The sequence below is a fragment of the Branchiostoma belcheri genome, unplaced genomic scaffold, assembly GCF_001625305.1.
Source record: "Branchiostoma belcheri isolate BF01 breed outbred unplaced genomic scaffold, Haploidv18h27 scaffold115, whole genome shotgun sequence".
NCBI lineage: Eukaryota > Metazoa > Chordata > Leptocardii > Amphioxiformes > Branchiostomatidae > Branchiostoma > Branchiostoma belcheri.
In genome coordinates this window covers 538100-558188 of record NW_017802547.1, presented here as the reverse complement: position 1 = coordinate 558188, position 20089 = coordinate 538100, and the positions used below count along the sequence as shown (strand labels likewise).

Genomic DNA, 20089 nt, shown 5'->3' with positions numbered 1-20089 from the left:
TAAATTTGGCGGCACAGCCTTTATTGTTATTTTGCAGACGATTTTCGTGTCGACTGTGAGCTGTGCCGCCATTGGGGGCTAAGCAGAAGGACGGGGGCAAAGCAGAATTGCGCCGGGGGCGTAGAGGAACGACGGGGGCGAAGCAGATTTTTTGCGGGGCGAAGCAGAACGGGGCGGGGGCGAAGCAGAACGGCGGGGCGAAGAGGAAGGAGTTTCATGGGGGTGCTAACGGAAAATTAATTCTGAACTGTTTTAGGATATGTACCCATGCATAAATAGTTTTTTAACGGGTTATACTTATGGGTGTGGTGCATGTATCGTTAGAATATTTAGTAGGTAGGTGGGGACGACAAAGGTCAAGGTCAATTACGGGTAATCTAGTGGATTTATATGGTACTGCTTCGTGTAAGCTATGGTCTTGATTTTTGAATGATAGTCATGGGTATTAGGCAATAGGTACCTGGTAAAGGTTTCAGGAAATAGCTGCTTTTAAAGATTGCACTGGGCCTTTTATGATGAAAATACCCTTGACGGGATATCTTTTGATGTTGTAGATGTGTTTTCAGACACTTTAATAGGATGGGGTCAGGAATACGAAGCCTAAGTTTAGTGGGCATTCTAGCGGGTTTCTAAGGTACTGCAGTTTTGTGTTTTATACGTCTATATAGTGGCTTGGCCTGTAACGTAGGTCAAGGTATTTTAGTAGGTCATGTCCATAGCCAATAGATGGTCACACAACTTGGACATGCCCTAAAAGGTCGATTTGAGCTGAAGTAATCAGCAACAATACCTTTCATGACTCACGGCAGAAGAAATTACCATAGATATGATGTCTTTAACGTCTATCTTTGCATCACTACTGGCACCAGATTCTTTTCACAAGACCCATGAATAAATTTGCAATCACGAATAGCACCCGAAAAACGCGTTTCGATGCGTCCAAGGGCGTTCTTTATAGAACAGAACAGAGAGTGAACTCGGTTACCGATGGTTGCCTTTATACAGGAGATAGACAGTGTAATATGTTTGTCAAGACCTGGTGAGCCACTTGGCCGCATTTGAACGTCATTCAGTGCCCCTGGAAACGGCCACACGAGCCGGTATGATGAGCTGGTCGTGACCGGTGAATGGGCCATTCTTCAGACAAAACCTCCGGGTACAGCCTCTTATGGTACTGCTCTAGACGAAGGGAAAATCTTCGGAATCTAGATGATCTATCATTTCTCCTATCATTAGTACTGACGCGGTCTGTCAACTTTGTGCCCGTGTTAGCCTAGGCATCCACCATGGCTTTCAACAGGGATGCGGATCTGGAAATTCAGTATAGAAGATGGAAGAATACTAGTATTTGGTAACTTGAAGGAGAACCTGAGTCCACAAGAATGCTACCCCCCCCCCTTTTAACGGCATACGACCTTTACTCGTGATTTTACGGATACGTGACGTCAGTAACGGGTCAAACGTGCCAGGGAGTTTGCACCACCTTTTTGTTGGATTTAAGTTTAGTATTGTGCTATGATTACTATCAACACAGATGACATTTCATGACATTTAGGCTTCGTTAGTCAACACTTGCCTTCAAGTCTATTCTAGATAAAGTTGAAGGTAGAAACATGACCTATGTTAATAAGAATCTTGTCTTTCCAGTTCGTAGATCATGAATGCCATTTAGGCTCTGTTAGCTTGGTGTGAAACTAGCTACTCTTAAAGTAAAATAAAATAGGATGGGAATTTGGGGTTAAATGTCATCTTATCCTTGTTGACACAGCTCTATAGTGGGAGCACTTTGGCAGAACGTACTTCGCTTGCACGAAACCGCAATGTATTATGCATCGCACTTGAGCAGAACTTCTAGTTTAAGGTCGTATTCGCGTATGTACGGATTATATCCCGTCAAATGTTGTATCGGAAGAGATATCGTCTGCAACGGACAGGGTTTTGATGCAATGTTGACCAAACATCCAAGGAAAACTCCAGGTTGAACCGTATGTGCAGTATTTTCTTCCGCACCCTAAGCCAGGAATGTACGCATGATCATCGCAAATGCATACAGACGCAACGCTCTGTACTCTCCATCTGGCGGAGTAGTCCATTCTCGTTAAGATGTTCATCGGTCTCTACTGTGACAGGCGGGCAGTTTCCAATTTAGATAACGTTGAAGAATGATGGAAACCCCTTAACATGTGCCGTAAACTTACCCTAAGTTCACCTTAAAAGTTTATTACCGAGGTAAATTTCTTTTATATTATATTTTACTAATATATGGACATACTATTTCTGTTACCGACTTGCTTGAACCTTAATTTAATGTTTGGAATATGATGCAGGGCATGGAGGTATGATTTAAGAGACAACTTAAGGATACCTTGAGGATACAAGGATACAAACCGTAAAAATGTCCTTTATCCTGGAAATTATTTGAAAGATCAGTCGAGTATTTGATCGCCATACATAGTCCATGGGCGCCAGAGGAGATATCGGTACCACCTGAGGTGGCAAATTCTCATTATGGTTTTTGAAAATTAGTGTGTGTGAGGAATATATTTTGATATGATAGCCGTCGCAGTGGGGTAGCTTTGACCTTGCTATCTGACCATGAACTTTAACCCCATATGGACCACATTTTTTCTATTTATAATGCAAAGGTGTGGCAAACAATCAAATATGGATTTTTTTTCAATGTTAACTTCATGGACGTATAAATCAGGAACCAAGGATTACAAAAATGCTAATTTTGTTTCGATATGTCATTTCTATGCATATGAGAAGTTTGAGCGTATGAAATTCAATTTTGATAATAAAATTGTAAAAAAGGTAATGTTTACTTTTTAGAAACTGTGGTATATATCCAGATTTGGGCCTGTTTTATGCAGCCATCTGATTAATTGTAACTTTTCCTACATTTTAATCTTTGAATCATACAAACAGTCGCAGCGTGATCGCTGCCGCTAATTTCCGTCTCGTATACCGTCGTTGCCGTTTGAAACGGTCGCAGAAGGGCTAACTTTAAGTGTATTAACGCCTCTCAAAAAGGTTATGGTACGCTTGAATATGACATCGACCATTCAGCGATATGGCATAGACTATTTCAAACGGCAAGGAGCGTTTACGAGACGGGAACGCGCCTCATCGCCCTATAGTGAAAACGTGGGCCTATGATAAAGTGCCAGTCACAAACACGATCAGCATGACGGCCTTTAAAAACCGCCTCGTCCCACTAGTTCAATCACTGCAGCGTTATCACCAGAACGATAAATGTGGAAATCACGCAAATGGAGCGATTTTACTTTCATTTCCATCGTGACGAGGCATTTCATGGTCGTACCCACTCAAATCCAACTGATGGAATTCGAATAACCGTCATCAAGTGACGCATACTTGTGTTTCATAATGAAACCTTTGGAACAACTTACCACCAAAATTTTTAAAACGTTCCAATTCATCTATCTTAATTGGTGTTCGGGTGCATATTTGACGCTTTCGTTTAATGACAGATTTACACTTAACTAAAATCGGTCCTGCAAACGTGGTGAACAATGGTGTTTTTTTTTGTTCCAGGTGTGTGGGCAATCTCTTCACTGGCCAGCTTCCCGCCCATCGTCGGTTGGTCCACGTACCAATTCATCCAGGGAAAGGCTATCTGCACCATCAAATGGTCCACCGACGTGTCCTATACCCTCTTCATCCTTCCCACCTTCATCCTCCTGCCCTTCTTCGTTATGATCGCCTGTTACTACAAAATCTTCAAAGTCGTCAAGAAGAACTCTCAAAGAATCATGTCCCATCACAGGAGAACCGAGTTGAACCCCACCACCCCTGGGAGCACCCCTTCGAGTAGTAAGAAGTCGTGGCAGCCGGTGCCGGTGAGAAAGGACTCTGACCAGTCGACGGGAACCCCCCGCGTACCCCCCACGATTACCATCGACTCAGCAGATTCGAGCGACGCCGTCAAAGATGGTGGCGGCCACGATTCCAACAAACCGCTGCTCCCAAACCACATATTGGCTGCAAAATCTACAGAAACGACCCGAAGAAATTCCAAGGAAAAATTCAGCTCCCAAGGAACCGCCGGGGAGAGTGAGAATCCTAGAAACGAGCCGACTTGCAGTACGGAACAAAAAGACCCTCTTCAAAGCAGCTGTGACAACAACAAATCTTGTGAGTCAGAGCAGACGTCTAAAAAGACTGGAGGAGATAATAATGTTGCCACAGTCAGCTTCGCGTGCAAAAGTCACAGCACACTGACGGGACTTGCTCTAGAGAGAATAAACGAAGAAAATAAAGGTGAGACACAAGGGCGCGTACGGTGTTACTCCGATGTCAGTGCTACGAAGAAGAAGAAACCGTTGCTTCGCCCAACTCTAAGCGCAAAGAAACGAGACTCTTTAGATGACACTGATTACTCGACTGCAGTTGAGTTAAAGGAGATCATAGTCACTAACGATATCATTCTGCATAACCCAAAACTGTTGGAGGACAGCGACGATAAAACTGCCATTAAAACTCATGAGCAGCGTACCGAAAATGGCCCCAAGCATACAAATTCAAGAAAACAGACAATAGAAAGCCCGATGAATGTAAAAAATACAGCTAAGAGTGATATTGATATCATCGTCACTTCTCCAAGTCCAAATTCTAAGAGCAACAGGACGAAGGGGAACCATAAGACTACTGCCATAATCGAAAACACCGCTTCTCGTAAATCAGACAACACACAAGGCAGATCTTCGTCTCCCAAGTCAAGACGCTTCTCAAGACCGACCAAGAACAACTTGAAGTTTGACTGCAACGCGAAGTCCCCGCGAAGACTATCGGACCCGTTCACGATCCTGACATTGGAGAGTAAGATCATGAAGGACCAAAGCGTGTCGCAGTCTTCTCTGAACGCTACGATGGGACCTGTGAGCATCCTTCGCAAGTCGTCTACGGGAAGTTGTTCTGGTGACATCGAGAGTCATCGAAGAGACAGGCTGAGTCCAAGGCCGAAGGAGAAGCTGTCGGCAAGGCTGTCAGATCCGGAGAAGTACAACCGCATCCGACTGTCCATCGGGCATGTTGATGTGGAGAGGAAACGGAGTCACAGCCTGATCACCTCCACAAGCCCCAGTCTACTCCGCAGGTTCCAGTCACCTAGCTTCATACGCAAGCGCCAGGGTCCGGGAGTGGACGACGTGAAGGTACGCAAAGCTTCATATTTAAGAAAATAAGACGAGCGCCGGTGTTCGGCGATGGGCGATGTAAAGGTACGTTAAGATTCGGATTAAAGAAAATAAAACAATCGCCAGGGTCCGGGAGTGGACGACGTGAAGGTACGCGAAGCCTTAAATTCAAATACATTCAATGCAATTTCAGGGTTGCAAAACTGCATTTTGAAAGCTAATTGCCTGATGATTCTTTTAATTAGTGAGTTACACCAATCCTACCCAACAGCGTACTGATATCTAGTGTGAGGAAAAATGTGATGCCACTGACGAAAATAGTTGTTTTGTATCGTAGGCTGCTTCTAGCAATTTATGATAGGTCCAAAATTTGCCAAGAATAAATGACAGTAAATTTCTATGTTAGATAGATTTCCTCATCTAGAGTATTTTTGTTCTGCGGCCTTGGAATTGTATTGGATGAACTTAAAAAAATGGTCTTCAAAACTTGTTCCAAACCTTAAGCTACCTGGCAACTCGTTACAGTCTTCTATAACACTGCTACCGCTGCCTAGGCCGATAAAAAGCTTGATAAGATCTCCACTAGTTATTTGAAACTACCGCAGAGCCTGTGTTGTGTAAAGACTTTAACGAGTTTTTCGTTATCTTGCTTTGTGGGTTCCATTTTGACAGAAGACAAAAGCGCAGACGCAGCAGGGGCTATACTGGTTGGGCCACAGCAAGTAAATTTAAGGATGACATCCTCCACAGACTCCAAACCTAGTGCGATAAGGCAAAAAAAAATAAGGCCGGCCAACAAAACAAGGTTTCTATATTTTCAAAATTAATTTTGACATCATAAACCTTATAAAAAATGATTCCTACATTGCACTATGTTTACTGCCAACTATTACAACATCCATTTGTCACTGAAAAATAAAAGTTTTCAATTGTATGGATGATATCCAAGGATGTACCCAACATGGCCTAGTTGTGAAAGCGGTTCAGGGACTTGTGACTGAACTTTTACCAGTAGAACGCGTCCCTATCACTACCAGCACCCATTAAAATAAATCACTGATCTTTCCCACCTTTACCTGAGAGGTGGTTTCCCTTAAAGCACGTTTGAAAGTTTCATTACCCTCTGGACTAGCCTAACCCACAAGTTCTAATGACTTGATTTGCCAGTTTGTCGTTATGAAGACCGATTGGGAATGACCTATCCTGGAGGTTATCTGCATTTTGATTGTTTTAAAACATGAGTTGGTTAATGACTTGACTTAATAACTTTGGGCAAGAAGGCGAAAAATTAAATACCGTGTTCATTTTTTTTAGGTAATTTTAAGGATATTTGATATGACTAAACCGACCTTCTTCTCTTTAAGTATATAGTAGAGTGGATTGAGAATTCCTAAAACTAATTGACATCTCGCACATGCAGTCGCCCCTCAGAAAGACATCTGAAGCAGCACCGAAGTGCTGTACAGATAAAAATACAGAAGCTGGTGTGTTACGCCAAGGGACAGTTATACAGGCAATACAGATACAGATGCTGGTCTGTTACGCCAAAGGGCGGTTATACCGACTATACCGACACAGATATTTTACACTCCGCTCTTCTTCTCTTCCAGGTCACTAAGATTTTACTCATAGTAATCTGCGTGTTTGTGGTCTGCTGGGCGCCCATCAGTTTGGTCAACTTCGTCGAGACCTTCTTCCGTATTCAGATCCCGCCTATCCTGGACATCACCACGGTCTACATGGTGTTCCTGAACTGCGCGCTCAACCCTGTCATCTACGGACTCATGAACAGAAACTTCCGAGACGGGTTCAAAGACTTCTTCAGTAAGTGTAGAGGGAAGGGCGAGCACGACTCGAGCAACGGGAAAAAGTCACGGGCCTCTGATGGCAAGATAGTATGAGCATCATAATAATGGTCAGGCCGTAAGGATGACTTAAATATACCACCTACATATGCTGGTAAGCGCAGGTACATTTGTCTACCTGCACCTAACCTGCACTGATCCATGTACTGGGTATATGCAGATTAGTGCAGGTAAAATTGGAGTTGTGCAGGTATTTCTGATGTCTACCTGCACCTAACATGCACTTGTCCCTGTACTGGGTATATGCAGGTTAGTGCAGGTAAAATTGGAGCTGTGCAGGTACTCACTAATGCCTACCTGTACTTAACCTGTACCAAACAATGTACTTGGTAATATAAAATTGACATTTAGATGTTTCTGGGTTGTTTTATTCGATACATTGACTGTTACTACCTATGAAGTATAAAAGATATAAAGGCAATGGTTTCTGAACAGTTTTTAGTATGATCCATACTTCCTAATTCAGTGTTGCAGGTAAAACTTGTCTGGTGCAGGTAATTTTCAATGTTATCTGTACCAGTTTAGGTATGCAGAAAAAGTATTTAGAGCCCTTGATGACGATGTACGATAGTAACAATGCTGTCTGTGCTCCACGTGTATTGCACTGTGGCAATCGGCAGAGAAAATAGAAAAAAAGGAGTAATATACGCGTGAAATAGTGACAGACTATTTTAAAAATAACAAGAGAAACCTATCATATCTTCTCTGTCATATTGACATGGACACATGAAGTCTAGGAAAGTTAACTCCTATAACTCCAAGATGACGGAGTGTTCAGTACATGCGTAAGAAATTTAGTATCCTATTGCATTTTGAAGTGTATGTAGTGTCGTGTAATTCCAGCTCTAACGTATTCTGTTGACAGTTTTATTCGTGGGGAATTCAACGAGAACCTGAATGTACATATCAACCTAGTTCAGTGTGCTTTTTGATCTAGCCATCAATCTAAATGTCTAAGGAAACTGCCGCAGTGCCGTATTAACCATGACAGACATATGGAGGTAGTCTAGCATAATCGATGCATATTAAAAGACAACTAAAGTAATTTCAGTTTTAGTGCCCTTCTAACTATATTATCATGATTGATTGTGGCTGTTGGTTGGTGCACGGAGTATTGCAGAAGGAAATGTGCACTAAATGCCGAATATCTATCCAGAGACATTTCGTTATTGTAGAAATATGTAGTGCATATGAATTATTACTGGCATATAATTATTTGTTGTAGCTGGATATTAAGCAGAAGACAATCTGATCTATATATATATTCGGACAATGATAGTATATGCCTGTGTAAAATTGTATTGTCTTTATAGTAAATTAGATCGTTGTTGTTTGCAATGTGATTATTTGATAAAGGTATCTAATGCAATTTTATGGCAGAAAAGTTGGATTTTCAAAGTTATTTTTTTTTACATTTTTTCATATATCTTGTGTTTCCGAGCTATTTTAAATGATTCAATATAAAATGATAACAAATATGTGCTAAGAAATGGCAGTTAATGTCAATATCAGATAGATTTCCTCATCACGATTTTTTTTGTTTTGTCGTAAAATTGCATTGGATTTAATTAATTGTTGAAACATCTAATCCCGTATGAATGAAATTATAGCTCAGCAGTATACATTTATTATAATTAGACAAAATGCATATTGATGCAAGATTATTCTACCAGCTAGTAACTTTAATTATTACGAGTGCCAGCTTCTCTTAGCCACTTAAACCACAGCAGTTGCCAATAAATTTCTGTCACTCGTGGCCTTGGATATATATAGCTACGAACATGTATATTTTCTGACAAAATATCTAACGGTTAGCGGTAAGTATTGTCTCTATTGTGTGAAATTGTCGCAGAAAAAAAATAGTTAAAGAGATTAAGTTTTGTTGTCATAGTCACCTGTATTGTCATTTTGCAGCTGATTGCAATAAAAAACGCACATTGTATGAAGGCGCATTGAGTTTTTCTGACTTTCCTCTTGCACATAATCTATCTTTGACAACTTATGACAGGATACAGACATTGATGTATACAGTTTCGGGGGTATATCCGTTTAGATGTTATACGATAAAAAGTTGCTTGAAGGCGGCTTGAAGCTGCATAATCATATAGCCAGAATGCGTCGACCAAGCAGAAGGCTCCATTTGCCATTGGCTATGAGGCCGTAACCTAAAAAGTGGTCGGTTATTAACACTTGGTGGTTTATTCGGTGGTCATCGCACCTGACCAGGGATTATCTCACCATATACACCTCGGCGTGGGCCATTAACCCTTTATCATATAACATTATAAAGAATATCCCCTATGTAATGTTCTCTCGTTGGTACAGAATAATGGCTCATTCTTCTCTTGATCAGTTACGAATACGAAAGCAATTTTTGTGCAGGAAGCGTACGCTATGGAAAAGTTTCAAGGGATATCAGTTGGCACAAATGCCAGCGTGCGGTGTTACCCTTCAGCACCAAGGGCAGAGTCAGTATGCGTTAGTGTTGCAGTTTGACAAAACATCGCAAGGGGGCGCTTGTACGCAGTAAGATGTAGGAGGAGGAGGGGGGCTACATGGGAAAATATACCATTTTCGTGCGCAACTTTTCCTCAACTATCATAATACTCGAAACATTAAATCTGTTCTAATTATACAATTCCATTCAGACGAAAACAAGACTGAAAACGCTTACGTGCTCCCAACAGGTCGAGACTGCCCTTGTCTTATTTTCTTGAGGCTGCAGAACGCAGATCAGTGACTCCTGGGTCCACGGAAAATGAACTGTTTCCCCCCGTTGGGAAGTTTTCTGGTTAAACGCGTCCAAAGTAATTCCAGGGTGCACAAAACTGGATTTTCAAAGTCAATTTTCTGAGTCATTCATCATCATCATCATGGCGGACCTGTCGTCTGACGATCTCGTACCCAGGGCACCATGCCACGTCTCACCATTTGGATGACAGTTCTTAACGTAATTATGTCGCGCTTTTAATATAGTCCGTCAGAATTATTACGCGAACGAGAAGTCTATTCTTATAGGGATAGATGACGAAAGGAAGTATCATTAACGTGCAGTTTTACACAGTGTCACTAAAACATGCATTCACGGCACTTTCATGATAACTGAATTAGTATTTCTCAATTATTGCTAGGCGCTAAGATGCCAGTTACACATGCAAATTTTTAATTCTGGAAGAAACCTCTAATACTCTGAGGGAACATCATAAAAACTTAGCTTTTCTTAAACAAAATTGTTACATTCATGTTGCATGTTACATTCATGTTGCAAGTATACATACAGTTACAATAGGGGTCGGGCACAAAAACTGACTGGAACATAGACGTTGAATTTTTTGCCGTTTACGATCGGAAATGTAATTCAAATAATGAGCATGTCCCTTCCCAGAAGACCTTGTGAAACCGTACAGAGCCAGGAGTGAGCCGCCATTTTGACTGCGACGCCGTGAGACTTGGAAGTTTCTTCCCACTTACTCTGTCTTTCGCACCACTTGCAATTCGCACTTCTTGCACCGCTTTGTAAACGTCGCTGAGAACTACTTTCTGAGGCGTCCTTAGGAAGTTTGAGAATCGACACACAGGGAAAGGGACACATTTTAGTGACCAAATAGGAAAGTAAGGTACGTTTACTTTTTATACTATTATCTGTAGCAGTAAATAATATTTCTGTTTTTTGAATTCTTTTTGTGTGTATTTGTGGTTGCAGTAGAAATATATGAGTCAATATATCTATTGATTTTTTGTGAGACCAAAAGTACTAGTGCTAGTGAAGAATTCTTTTGTAGACACGTGGCGTACATTATTATACATTTGGACCGAGAGATCTGAGCACCTGGCTGAAAAACTGGCTGAATTAGTTAATTTATAAATAATATTGTCGTGCTTTATTAGTTGCTGACCATGAAATAAGCTAAGGCTTGAGAACGTCATCGCTGGTTGTGTTCAAAAAAGTGTATAAATGTGAGAAAAGCGCATAGAAGTTGTGTAATAATCTAATTCCAGAGATAGACGGCGGCTGTCGCAGAATGAGTCGCCAGGCGCCCGCCAGTGGCTCGAGCACGAGCGCCCCCAGCCGAGTGGTGCCGGCACCGCACTACGCCCGCCTGCAGCACGCTAGTGGACACGTCCGCCCCAGTGTGGGATACTGTGTAGCAGGGCCACAGTGGCAGTATGTCGCTAGTAAGTTTTGTTTTAATTACCTTCATGACAATTGGAGGTATTGTTTTTGAAATGCATACATGTGTTTGTGTGTGTGTGTGTCTGTGTATTTGTATGTGTCTGTATTTTGCATAGTATTAGAGCAACGATTTCATCTTTGCAATGTTCTATTTGTCTACAGATCACCCAGTCTACCCCAGCGTCCAGCCCTACGCACCGCCATACGTGGTGCAGCACCCCCTCGCCCACCCCCACCACCATGCTCACTCTAACCCCCATGCAGAGCCTTATGTAGTACGTCAGCCGATATTCCAGCCTCACTACCACCCCTCAGTGGTGCCTCAGGTAAGTTTGTCAATAAAATGCGAATCCACCGTTTTACCATTCCCAGGATGCATGGCACTAGGAGATAAAGATTCCCAAATCACCTAGCGCCGAAATGGGGTGGGGGGGGGTATACTCTTGACATTATTGAGATATCTGAACAGCAACCTTTAATTTTTTTTGTAAAACACTCTGGCTTTGCGGCCAGAGAGTAGCCGATGGCCACGTAGATTTTCATTTGAATATGGTCTAATATAATGTATGTAATTTGAGTACTTATTTGTTGGCCTTCTTATTCGTACTGTGTAGGGATGTGTCATCGCACCTACGTACGTCAAACCGACAACAGCAGTCCACCGCCCCAGCCAACAGGCCGCCCTTGCAGCAGCGCCCCCTGCGGCAGAAGCAGACAATGCAGGTAAACAGAAGATCACGGCGGCGTCTCCAAAAGTCGACGACGACCCCGCAGTTATCAAGATCCTGCGGCGGGAGGAGACGAAACCACAGCCGGAGGCGAAGGCTGCCGATACCGTTCTGCCACCACAGATAATCGTAACTGATAAAGAACCATCAGGGTGAGTATCTAGCATTTTTTTCTGAAAGTGCGCTAAAAAGAGTTCTTGTCAATATCAGATTTCTTCATCCAGAATAAAATTGCCGTCCTGAAATTGCATTGGATGCCTTTAAATCTGTAAGTTGCCAGGTAAAGTCAAACTGGCTAAATATGAAATTAAGCACATGTCTTGACTTTCCAAATGTGGTGGTTGTGATGTCAATTTAATTTACTGTACAGAATGGACGATGCGGCCAAGCGCACATCCACCCCGTCCATCATATCAGACGACACGGGGTTCGACTCGGCCAGTCAGAAGACGTCCGAAAGCGGGGAGGACAGAAACGGAGACTACCTGGACATCGTGCACAACCTCATAGAGAAGATAGAACTAGACCAGGGAGCACGGAAGGCTCAGGACAACACCGAAGGCGGCGTGCCCATCTCCATCGACAACTCTTACTCCAACATACAGTTCTCCCCCAACAAGGCCCCGAGTCTGTTCGGACGAGCATTCCGGCTGTCAGGTCGCTGCAAGCCTAAAAAGAAGTCCCCCGTCAAAAGGACGAAGGGGTTCGGCGCTCCTCCGAAAACGACGGACGCCTCGGCGAAGAATCCCGACAGCGACGCGAAGCCGTCTGAGGACGACAGTTGGATTGAGGGCGATGGAAACCCCGTCTTGGCCTATCAGATTACGGAACCGACGTTTGACTTCGACAGGGCAAGGCAGGAAGCGGAGAGGAGGGCGGCAGAACGTGAGATCATGGAAAACGATGACGCGGCACCTTACCATGGGAAGCGATGGAGGCGAAAGTCAAGGCAGCCAAACAAACAGCCACCTATGTACAAGGTAAGGATAAATTTCGAATTGAAATTCCACAGTTTGTAGCGTATCCGTGAGCTGTCACCATGGTAACTAGTGTTGGGTTACATCATGTTGCACTTAAATAGCAGGAGGGATTTAGACTCTTATTACCATACTAGTACATGGATGTGTTTGAGTAGGAATTAACAGAGCAGACCATATTCTGGTTCCCAACTTTTTCAGGCCTGGCAAGCTTTCAAGAAACCTTTCAAGAACAGGAACCAGAGCCAGCGAGGCGACGGCGATGGTTACTATGGCAACCCAAACGGCAACAAAAACTTCAACGCTTTCTGGCAGCGCGGCCGCACCAGACGGCGACACAACACCTTTGGATCACAGGTGAGATTACGACCTTAAATGAGACGTTCTGCCGAAGCGCTATACCCAGTGCATTATATTACGGGTTTCACCCGACGTGCTGGTCTATCTTAAGAGTACCGTGACAGTCATGCCTTGCAATATGCAGCCCCTTGTACGTAATATACCCATACTTTAATCAATGAGAGCTGGGAACTAAGGTGTGTTCTGTCTTTGACAGAGACACCTGGCGGACCAACTCAAACTGCACCAAGACGGGCATGTCCGAGGGACCTATTCAGTCGACCCTAGCGGCGCATGCGTCAACTTGAACTTAAACATCACTATCCCAAACAAGAAAGAACTTGTATCGGCTGAGGTAGGAACGGAATCGACCCAGCACCACAGTATATTCTGATTTAAGAAGTTTGAAAAAATCATCAGTAATATTCTGTGATTATTTCTTGATGTATATCTGGCGAAGGAAGAATTTGTGAGTGCACACGTACAAGGGGCTGCAGGCATGATGTTTAATTAGTTATACATTTAGTTCAAATCTGATTCAGCCAGAAACCTACAGTATTGATAGTATCCAAAGCAGTTAGAGAGAACTGTCCACAATGCGCTTCCAAACGCGGACCGCATTGAATATAAAGTTCCCTGTAACCATCCATACGTGTAGATATGTATATATATTATACGTTTGGGAATGCATCTATAGCAGCGACACCTGTGCTGCAATGCAATGTGAACCAGTCAGAATTTCCCTGAGGAAGGTGACACTCGGTCACTGAAACGTCGGCTGTTAATAAAACACTTGGTTGTGTAAAAAAAAAAGTCTCTATACTCAGTGACTTACCAACCTGATGAAAATATTTACGGAAATCATCTCCACAGGTTATTATATAAATAATCACCCCCTTTCTCTCGTACTAACACTGGTCTAAAATTTTTCCAAAAGGCTGACCTTGACGACTCCAGAGTCACCATATTTGACGACGACGACGAAGCCGAGCCCGAGGCGCCGCCGATGATGACCGAAAACATCCCGAGCTCGAAACGACGCTCCCGACGAACAACCTCCGAGCCGAGACGACGCAAAAACTCGTATCTCCGACAGAACGGCTGCGAAGGTGCCAGGCAGCCAGGTAAAATTACCACTACGTAAAATACCTACTTTAAAAGTGCAGCCATTTTACTGATTCTGAAATTTATGGCAAGTTGTCGAGAACTACTGTCCAAGCACAGGTTTAGGCTTTGGTGTATTTTTCGCGAATTTTTAGACGTTTTTATTGAGTCTTTATTGAGCCTGCCCAATTTAATAGTCTCGCATCCACCAAAAGATCTGCTTGGAGATCATTTGGGAGACGCGTACGCGTGAAACAATAATATAACCACGGTTGACTTAGGTGCTATGAACTTTTAAAAACAAATTTTAGTTCCCTATATTGATAGGCATTTTAGGCACTGTCGTTCTCTAGTGTTTTTCAAGAAATGTTTTACATGCATTTCAGGACACGATGACTGGGACGAGTGGGTCCATGCAGGAGGAATGGTGTCAGGAAAGTGGGGAGTCGTGCCAAGGAGAGGTAAAACTACGAACCTTTCTCTAGATATAGGCTCTTTTCCCTAGGATGAAATTGTCCGTACCGAGAGGATATAGAACGTTTGAACTGATTAATTATGTAAATGAAATTTTATTTGTACACTACATATTTTTTTCTAGAATTCTGGTTAGAAACCCAGATTTATAATATTATTTATAAGTACTTAACACAAGAATGTAATATCAATATACGATTTTGCTGTTTCTGCTATTTTCATCTAGAACGCCTGCGCAGGACTAGCAGCCGCAATGAACTGTGGGTAGATGACAACCCCTCAGTGTATGAAGGTGCCTGCATGGGCGTACGGCAGGACGCACTGCGCAAGCGCCAGGCTACTGGTACATTGCCACGTCAGCGCCTAGGCTCCAATCATGCATAAATTATCATAAATAGGCGACATGGATGAACTATGACCCAAGCACGAGCAATGGTGAACAGATTTGTATCCCAAAGGCTAAAGCGAGATTGAATGTATCTTATATTGATAACGCATGTATGTGTAAAATGATTATTGAATAAGTATTTTTCTAAATTTTTCTCTTAGTATTGCATGGACTATTTATTATCAAATCTATATCTGTATGTAATTGTTATCAATCTATGTAAAGAAAATGAGTAATGTAGTATGTTAAGAGAATTATCACAAATGCTTTAGTGGTTTTGCACATTGCTATTGTTTAATATGGATAAAACTTTATAAGACATTACAGTATATACATGATGATGATATATATGTAATGTCTAAAGCTACACATTTAGTTATCTATACAAGCGTATCTTTTCTTATATCATTGCACTTTTGAAATGCACAAAAATAGTTCTGGTTGATATTTATGTTTATGAAATAAAGATGTTTACCTTCACATTCAGTTTTTCTATTCCTTCTACACAAATCATATTGCTACAACAGACTTGAATTAAACATTAAACATTACACATTGTCACATTTAGATTTCAACTCTGCAACAGTTGACAAGCCAAACGTTGTAGTTACTTTCCTTTAAAGAAGCAAAAAAACTAGAAGTATAACAAACACCATGATGTTGGTGAACTACTTATTGATAAATGGTTGTGAATAAAGAACTATACTTCCATTCAAACAAACATATAACTGATAAAGGTTAGCCATCTAAGTAGATCATTATGTAACGCAAAATCACTAAAAAAATGGATAAACATTAACTTTGAGGAATTTTATAAATAAGGCAAGCGGCCAAATATAAGAATTTATCATGTTGCTTAATTTATTTTGTACTAGTTTGTTGGTTCTCGGATTTTTTCAGAAAAAAAATGAAGCGGCATGCAGGGCAAAAAAAACCAGGCCTAGATAGCTCCAAATGCTATGATAAGTCAACATACCGGGTTGGTTTGTAATTCAAACTTTTAATCAAAAACTGTAACAACTCTGAAGAGAAGGGACATTCCTTCAACTGTTGGTGCCAAACTATGTGCATTGAGCAGAAGTCATCACATAAGCATCTAATCTGTGCTTTTTGCTAAATACTCAATAAATATATGTGAATAAATATTTTAAAAAAGTGCATTTTGGAGTTGATTCAGGGCCTGAATTTTTTTTTCTCTTTTGCAAATCAGAAAAAAATGAAGCAGGCAGCTGTGCAAACCAACAAATTAAATTGGTGTGGTGACTGTGGTCTTATGTTACAAACCATGTCCTTGTCAAGGATTGTGAGTCTTCATATGGGTCTTTAGACTTCCTTTTTGGCTAAATTCCTTCCTACATACCTCACACTTGTGAGGTTTCTCACCAGTGTGAGTGTAAAGGTGGGTCTTGAGGTTACCCTTAGTGATGCACTTCATACCACACATCGGACACTCGAACGGTCTCTCCCCAGTGTGTTTACGCATGTGGACTTTCAAGCTACCAAGCTGGCTGAATTTTTTCTCACACACTTGGCATTCATAAGGCTTATGCGCAGTATGGATGCGTGTATGTGTTATCATATTGCCCTTGCTTGTAAACGACATTTCGCAAAACTCGCAGACGAAAGGTTTCTCGCCAGTGTGTGTACGGATGTGGTTCTTCAGCGTACCATGCTGACTAAATGCCTTGTCACACATCTGACACTTGTAAGGCTTATCGCCTGTATGCACACGCATGTGAATATTCATATATGCCTTAGTGGTGAAGTTCTTCTCACAAAAACTACAAGGGAAGATCCTTTCTATGGGGTGGGTTTGTACAGGAGTTGGTTGGCTGGATAAGCCGGGTATGTTACTTTGGAGGGTCTCAGAGTTGCATTTTCTTTTGGATCCTGGCATATGAGCACTATTGATGTGGTCTTCGAAACTTGAGATCGTGCTAAATTCTGACCCACAAATGTAGCACACCCAGGCTTGATTTCCACTACTGCATGTATGTTGCAAAGGCTGAGGGCCAATTTCTGACTTGTTCTTTTGACTGCTTGCACCCCAGCTACATTCCTGAATGTCTCTCCTACTCCCTGGTGCTCTCCACATGTCACATGTATGTTTTAGTCCTAGGTCTGTGGTGCAACTTGCTGTTGCACGTCTGTCTTCTTTTTGTCTTCCATCAAATGTCCCATCTTCTCTTGTTTCTTCACGATTGTGTTTTCCAGTGTGCGACCACATGTCTATAGTTGATGGTTGCCGGCCTTTGTTGCTCGTAAAAAACCCACCACACTTATGGAAAAGAGTAGGGGTCCTTCCAGGTGTGAGCAGTTCAAACCTTGCAGTCTGGTCTGTGTACAAAAAGGTAAATATGTCAAAGAATGTTTAGACCTTTGATAAAGTAGTATAAATTGACTCATTTATAGTCTTCTACGGAGGTCAACTCTTTTGTACCCATTCCGTCTGTCTGTATGTCTAGTTATAACTTATACTTAAGTTATAGACCTTACAAATTTTAAAGTTGCTGTACATTTACTTTTGTTGTGTTACTAGTAATGAAATTCTTATTATGCAGTGAAGACAAAGAAATTGTCACTAATCTAACTTCCTCATCGGTTTTTAACAAAAAATCAATTAAAACATGTCTAGGTGTAAAGGTATGTATTTCTTTTGTTTATAAAAATGTAAACATGAAGGAAGCATGGGATATAACACAATTTGACAAGGAAAAAAAGATAACTTGAAAACTATCCCGACTAAACTGATAGTTTGGGCTATCATACTAAGATTCTAAAGCAGATGCCTTGGCAAAAGCGAAGCACGATATGATCCTATATTTAACACTAGTACTTCGTACGCCAAATTATTTGTAAAGCGGAGGCTCTAAAGCGTAACTAACGCCCCCCTCCCACACCCATCGTATGCACAATAAACTTCAAATATACAGCAATATCACAAGCATTACAAGCATATAGATGTTTTAAAACAACAATGATCATACCTGTAGCAGTCCTATGGGTTAGAATATCCCGGGATCCTTGTAGTATGTATTTTCTGGCCGTAAAATGATTACAAAAGACACAGAAGATGGCGGTACTGAAATGCTGACCTCTTGATGACCTTTGAATCTGCACCCTGAATACTCAAATAGTGTCGCAAGATACCGCCTGTACAGCAAGTCAAATGGAGCCAAAGCACGTTCGCCATGTCAGTCCTTTTCCACATCTTAAAAGTCACAGATAGTATGACAACCATTTCATAACGAACCCAAATCTTTAGCTAGTTAAGCAAGAATTATTTCCTCCACAATTTCACACCTGCATTTTGAACATTACCTACCGCTATCTGGGCAAATACATGTAGACTCATATTATTTGTGTGTGTGTGTGGGATGGGGGGCATTCGGCAAAAACATTTTTTTTCCAGGCAATAGGGCTGGTCTGTTTTGTATTTTTCGAACTGTGTGTGTGTGTGTGTGTTTGTGTTAAATGTGTTGCATCTTTTCACAAAATTCGCCAGGAGTCGCTGTTGTATGATTCTCATCAATGACCAGAGGCATTGTCTTTTTTCGTTTTTATGTGTGATTTTCACTGATTCGAAACATGTATATAATTGTAACACTACTTGAGAACATTTCCAATTGAAGCAAATAATATATAATTACTGAATATCACAACAGCAATTGAATTATGCACATCTCAAACACAAGATAATAATATTTTATAGGAAGAACACATGCTCTCCGATTTCATGTTCTTCAAAAGTACGTGCAGGGCCGGCTACATTACCAGGACCTGTTCCCGGTATGCAAGTGTAGTAATTCAGGCAAGCTTGATCAATACTTTCCAATGGGGAGCCCGAAGTGGCTGGGTTTTAATGAATTGAACATGTAATCCACAATCGACGCCACCGCTACAACAGTATTAATACTTCAGCGGCACAGTATCATATTGTGTAACGTATGAGCGACTGTTAATGTGAAATCGATTTTGGAAGGGAGCGAAACGGATAAATAGAACCATTCCTTAGGTGTTTATTGCCTTCGCCAGAAGATTATGTTTTTGATATCTTGTGTGTGTTTGTGTACGCACGTGTGTGTGTTTATGTTTGCATGTGTGTGTGTATTTGTGTGTGTGTGTGTGTGTGTGTGTGTGTGTGTGTGTGTGTGTGCTATTCGGTTTGACACGATAGCTCAAGAAGCTATATATGGATTATCATGAAACTCGGAAGGTAGGGTGGGTCTTGGATGTAAACAACTGATATAATACATGCAAATGAGCATTTCATTTGCATAATCAATGAGAAGAATTTACAAAATCGTCATCTGGAGAAGGTATGAGATCGTTGAACTATTGTTTGACGTAAAATACCAACTCCTGCATACCTGCACACCGCAATACGCAAAACTTAACTTGGTTTAATACAACAACTACGTATAAAACGAAACAATTGGATAAGGTTGAATGACAATTAAATTTGTGTGGCCATAATAATGAAAAAATGATAATAGACATTGCTGAGTGATGCCCGACGTATCCGAAGTTGAAAATGTAATATCTAAGTAAGATGCACAAGCTGTAAGTTCTGCTTACACCACAGACGGTAACTGCTTATCTGAAGACATGGAGTTGTCCATATGTTTAAAATCTACAGTCTTCAAAATCATTTCTGACAGCTTATACTGCGTCTCTTATGAGCGATTGCCGTTTGAATGAATAGCATATGAATCATATTTTATACAGGCAGCATCATATTTGTAGCAGACAATCTATAAGGATAAAGTCTCCGTTGTGTTCGAATTATAATTTCACTGCAGGCAAAGTTCTAACTTGCCGTCGTATACATTTTGGCAATGGCAACTCTTCTAAAAATAATCCTTTGTTGTTGTCGCTTTC

The 20089-nt window shown here is 41.5% G+C and overlaps 3 protein-coding genes across 3 annotated transcripts in view; 2 read left to right on the top strand and 1 right to left on the bottom strand.

Moving 5' to 3' along the window:
• The window catches only part of LOC109462307, a 46392-nt gene extending 39332 nt beyond the window's left edge, over window positions 1-7060 (top strand). Inside the window, exons 3-4 of the mRNA XM_019758836.1 lie at window positions 3559-5177; window positions 6770-7060. Coding sequence (XP_019614395.1) covers window positions 3559-5177; window positions 6770-7060 — 1910 coding nt within the window. The remainder of the gene's footprint in view (window positions 1-3558; window positions 5178-6769) is intronic.
• A 3967-nt stretch (window positions 7061-11027) lies between these two features.
• LOC109462333 lies at window positions 11028-15688 on the top strand. Its single transcript, XM_019758876.1, has 9 exons — window positions 11028-11200; window positions 11361-11524; window positions 11813-12078; window positions 12297-12906; window positions 13105-13260; window positions 13460-13597; window positions 14180-14366; window positions 14733-14807; window positions 15047-15688. Exons 1-9 carry the CDS (start codon window positions 11047-11049, stop codon window positions 15202-15204), a joined length of 1908 nt encoding a protein of 635 aa, XP_019614435.1. The 5' UTR covers window positions 11028-11046; the 3' UTR covers window positions 15205-15688.
• Window positions 15689-16468: 780 nt separating this feature from the next.
• LOC109462343 (zinc finger protein 239-like) lies at window positions 16469-18317 on the bottom strand. The gene is made up of 2 exons (XM_019758885.1): window positions 18196-18317; window positions 16469-17545 (listed from the first exon to the last, which is right to left on the bottom strand). The coding sequence occupies exon 2, from the start codon at window positions 17433-17435 to the stop codon at window positions 16503-16505; it is 933 nt and encodes a 310-aa protein (XP_019614444.1). The 5' UTR covers window positions 17436-17545; window positions 18196-18317; the 3' UTR covers window positions 16469-16502.
• Between the last annotated feature and the right edge of the window lie 1772 nt (window positions 18318-20089).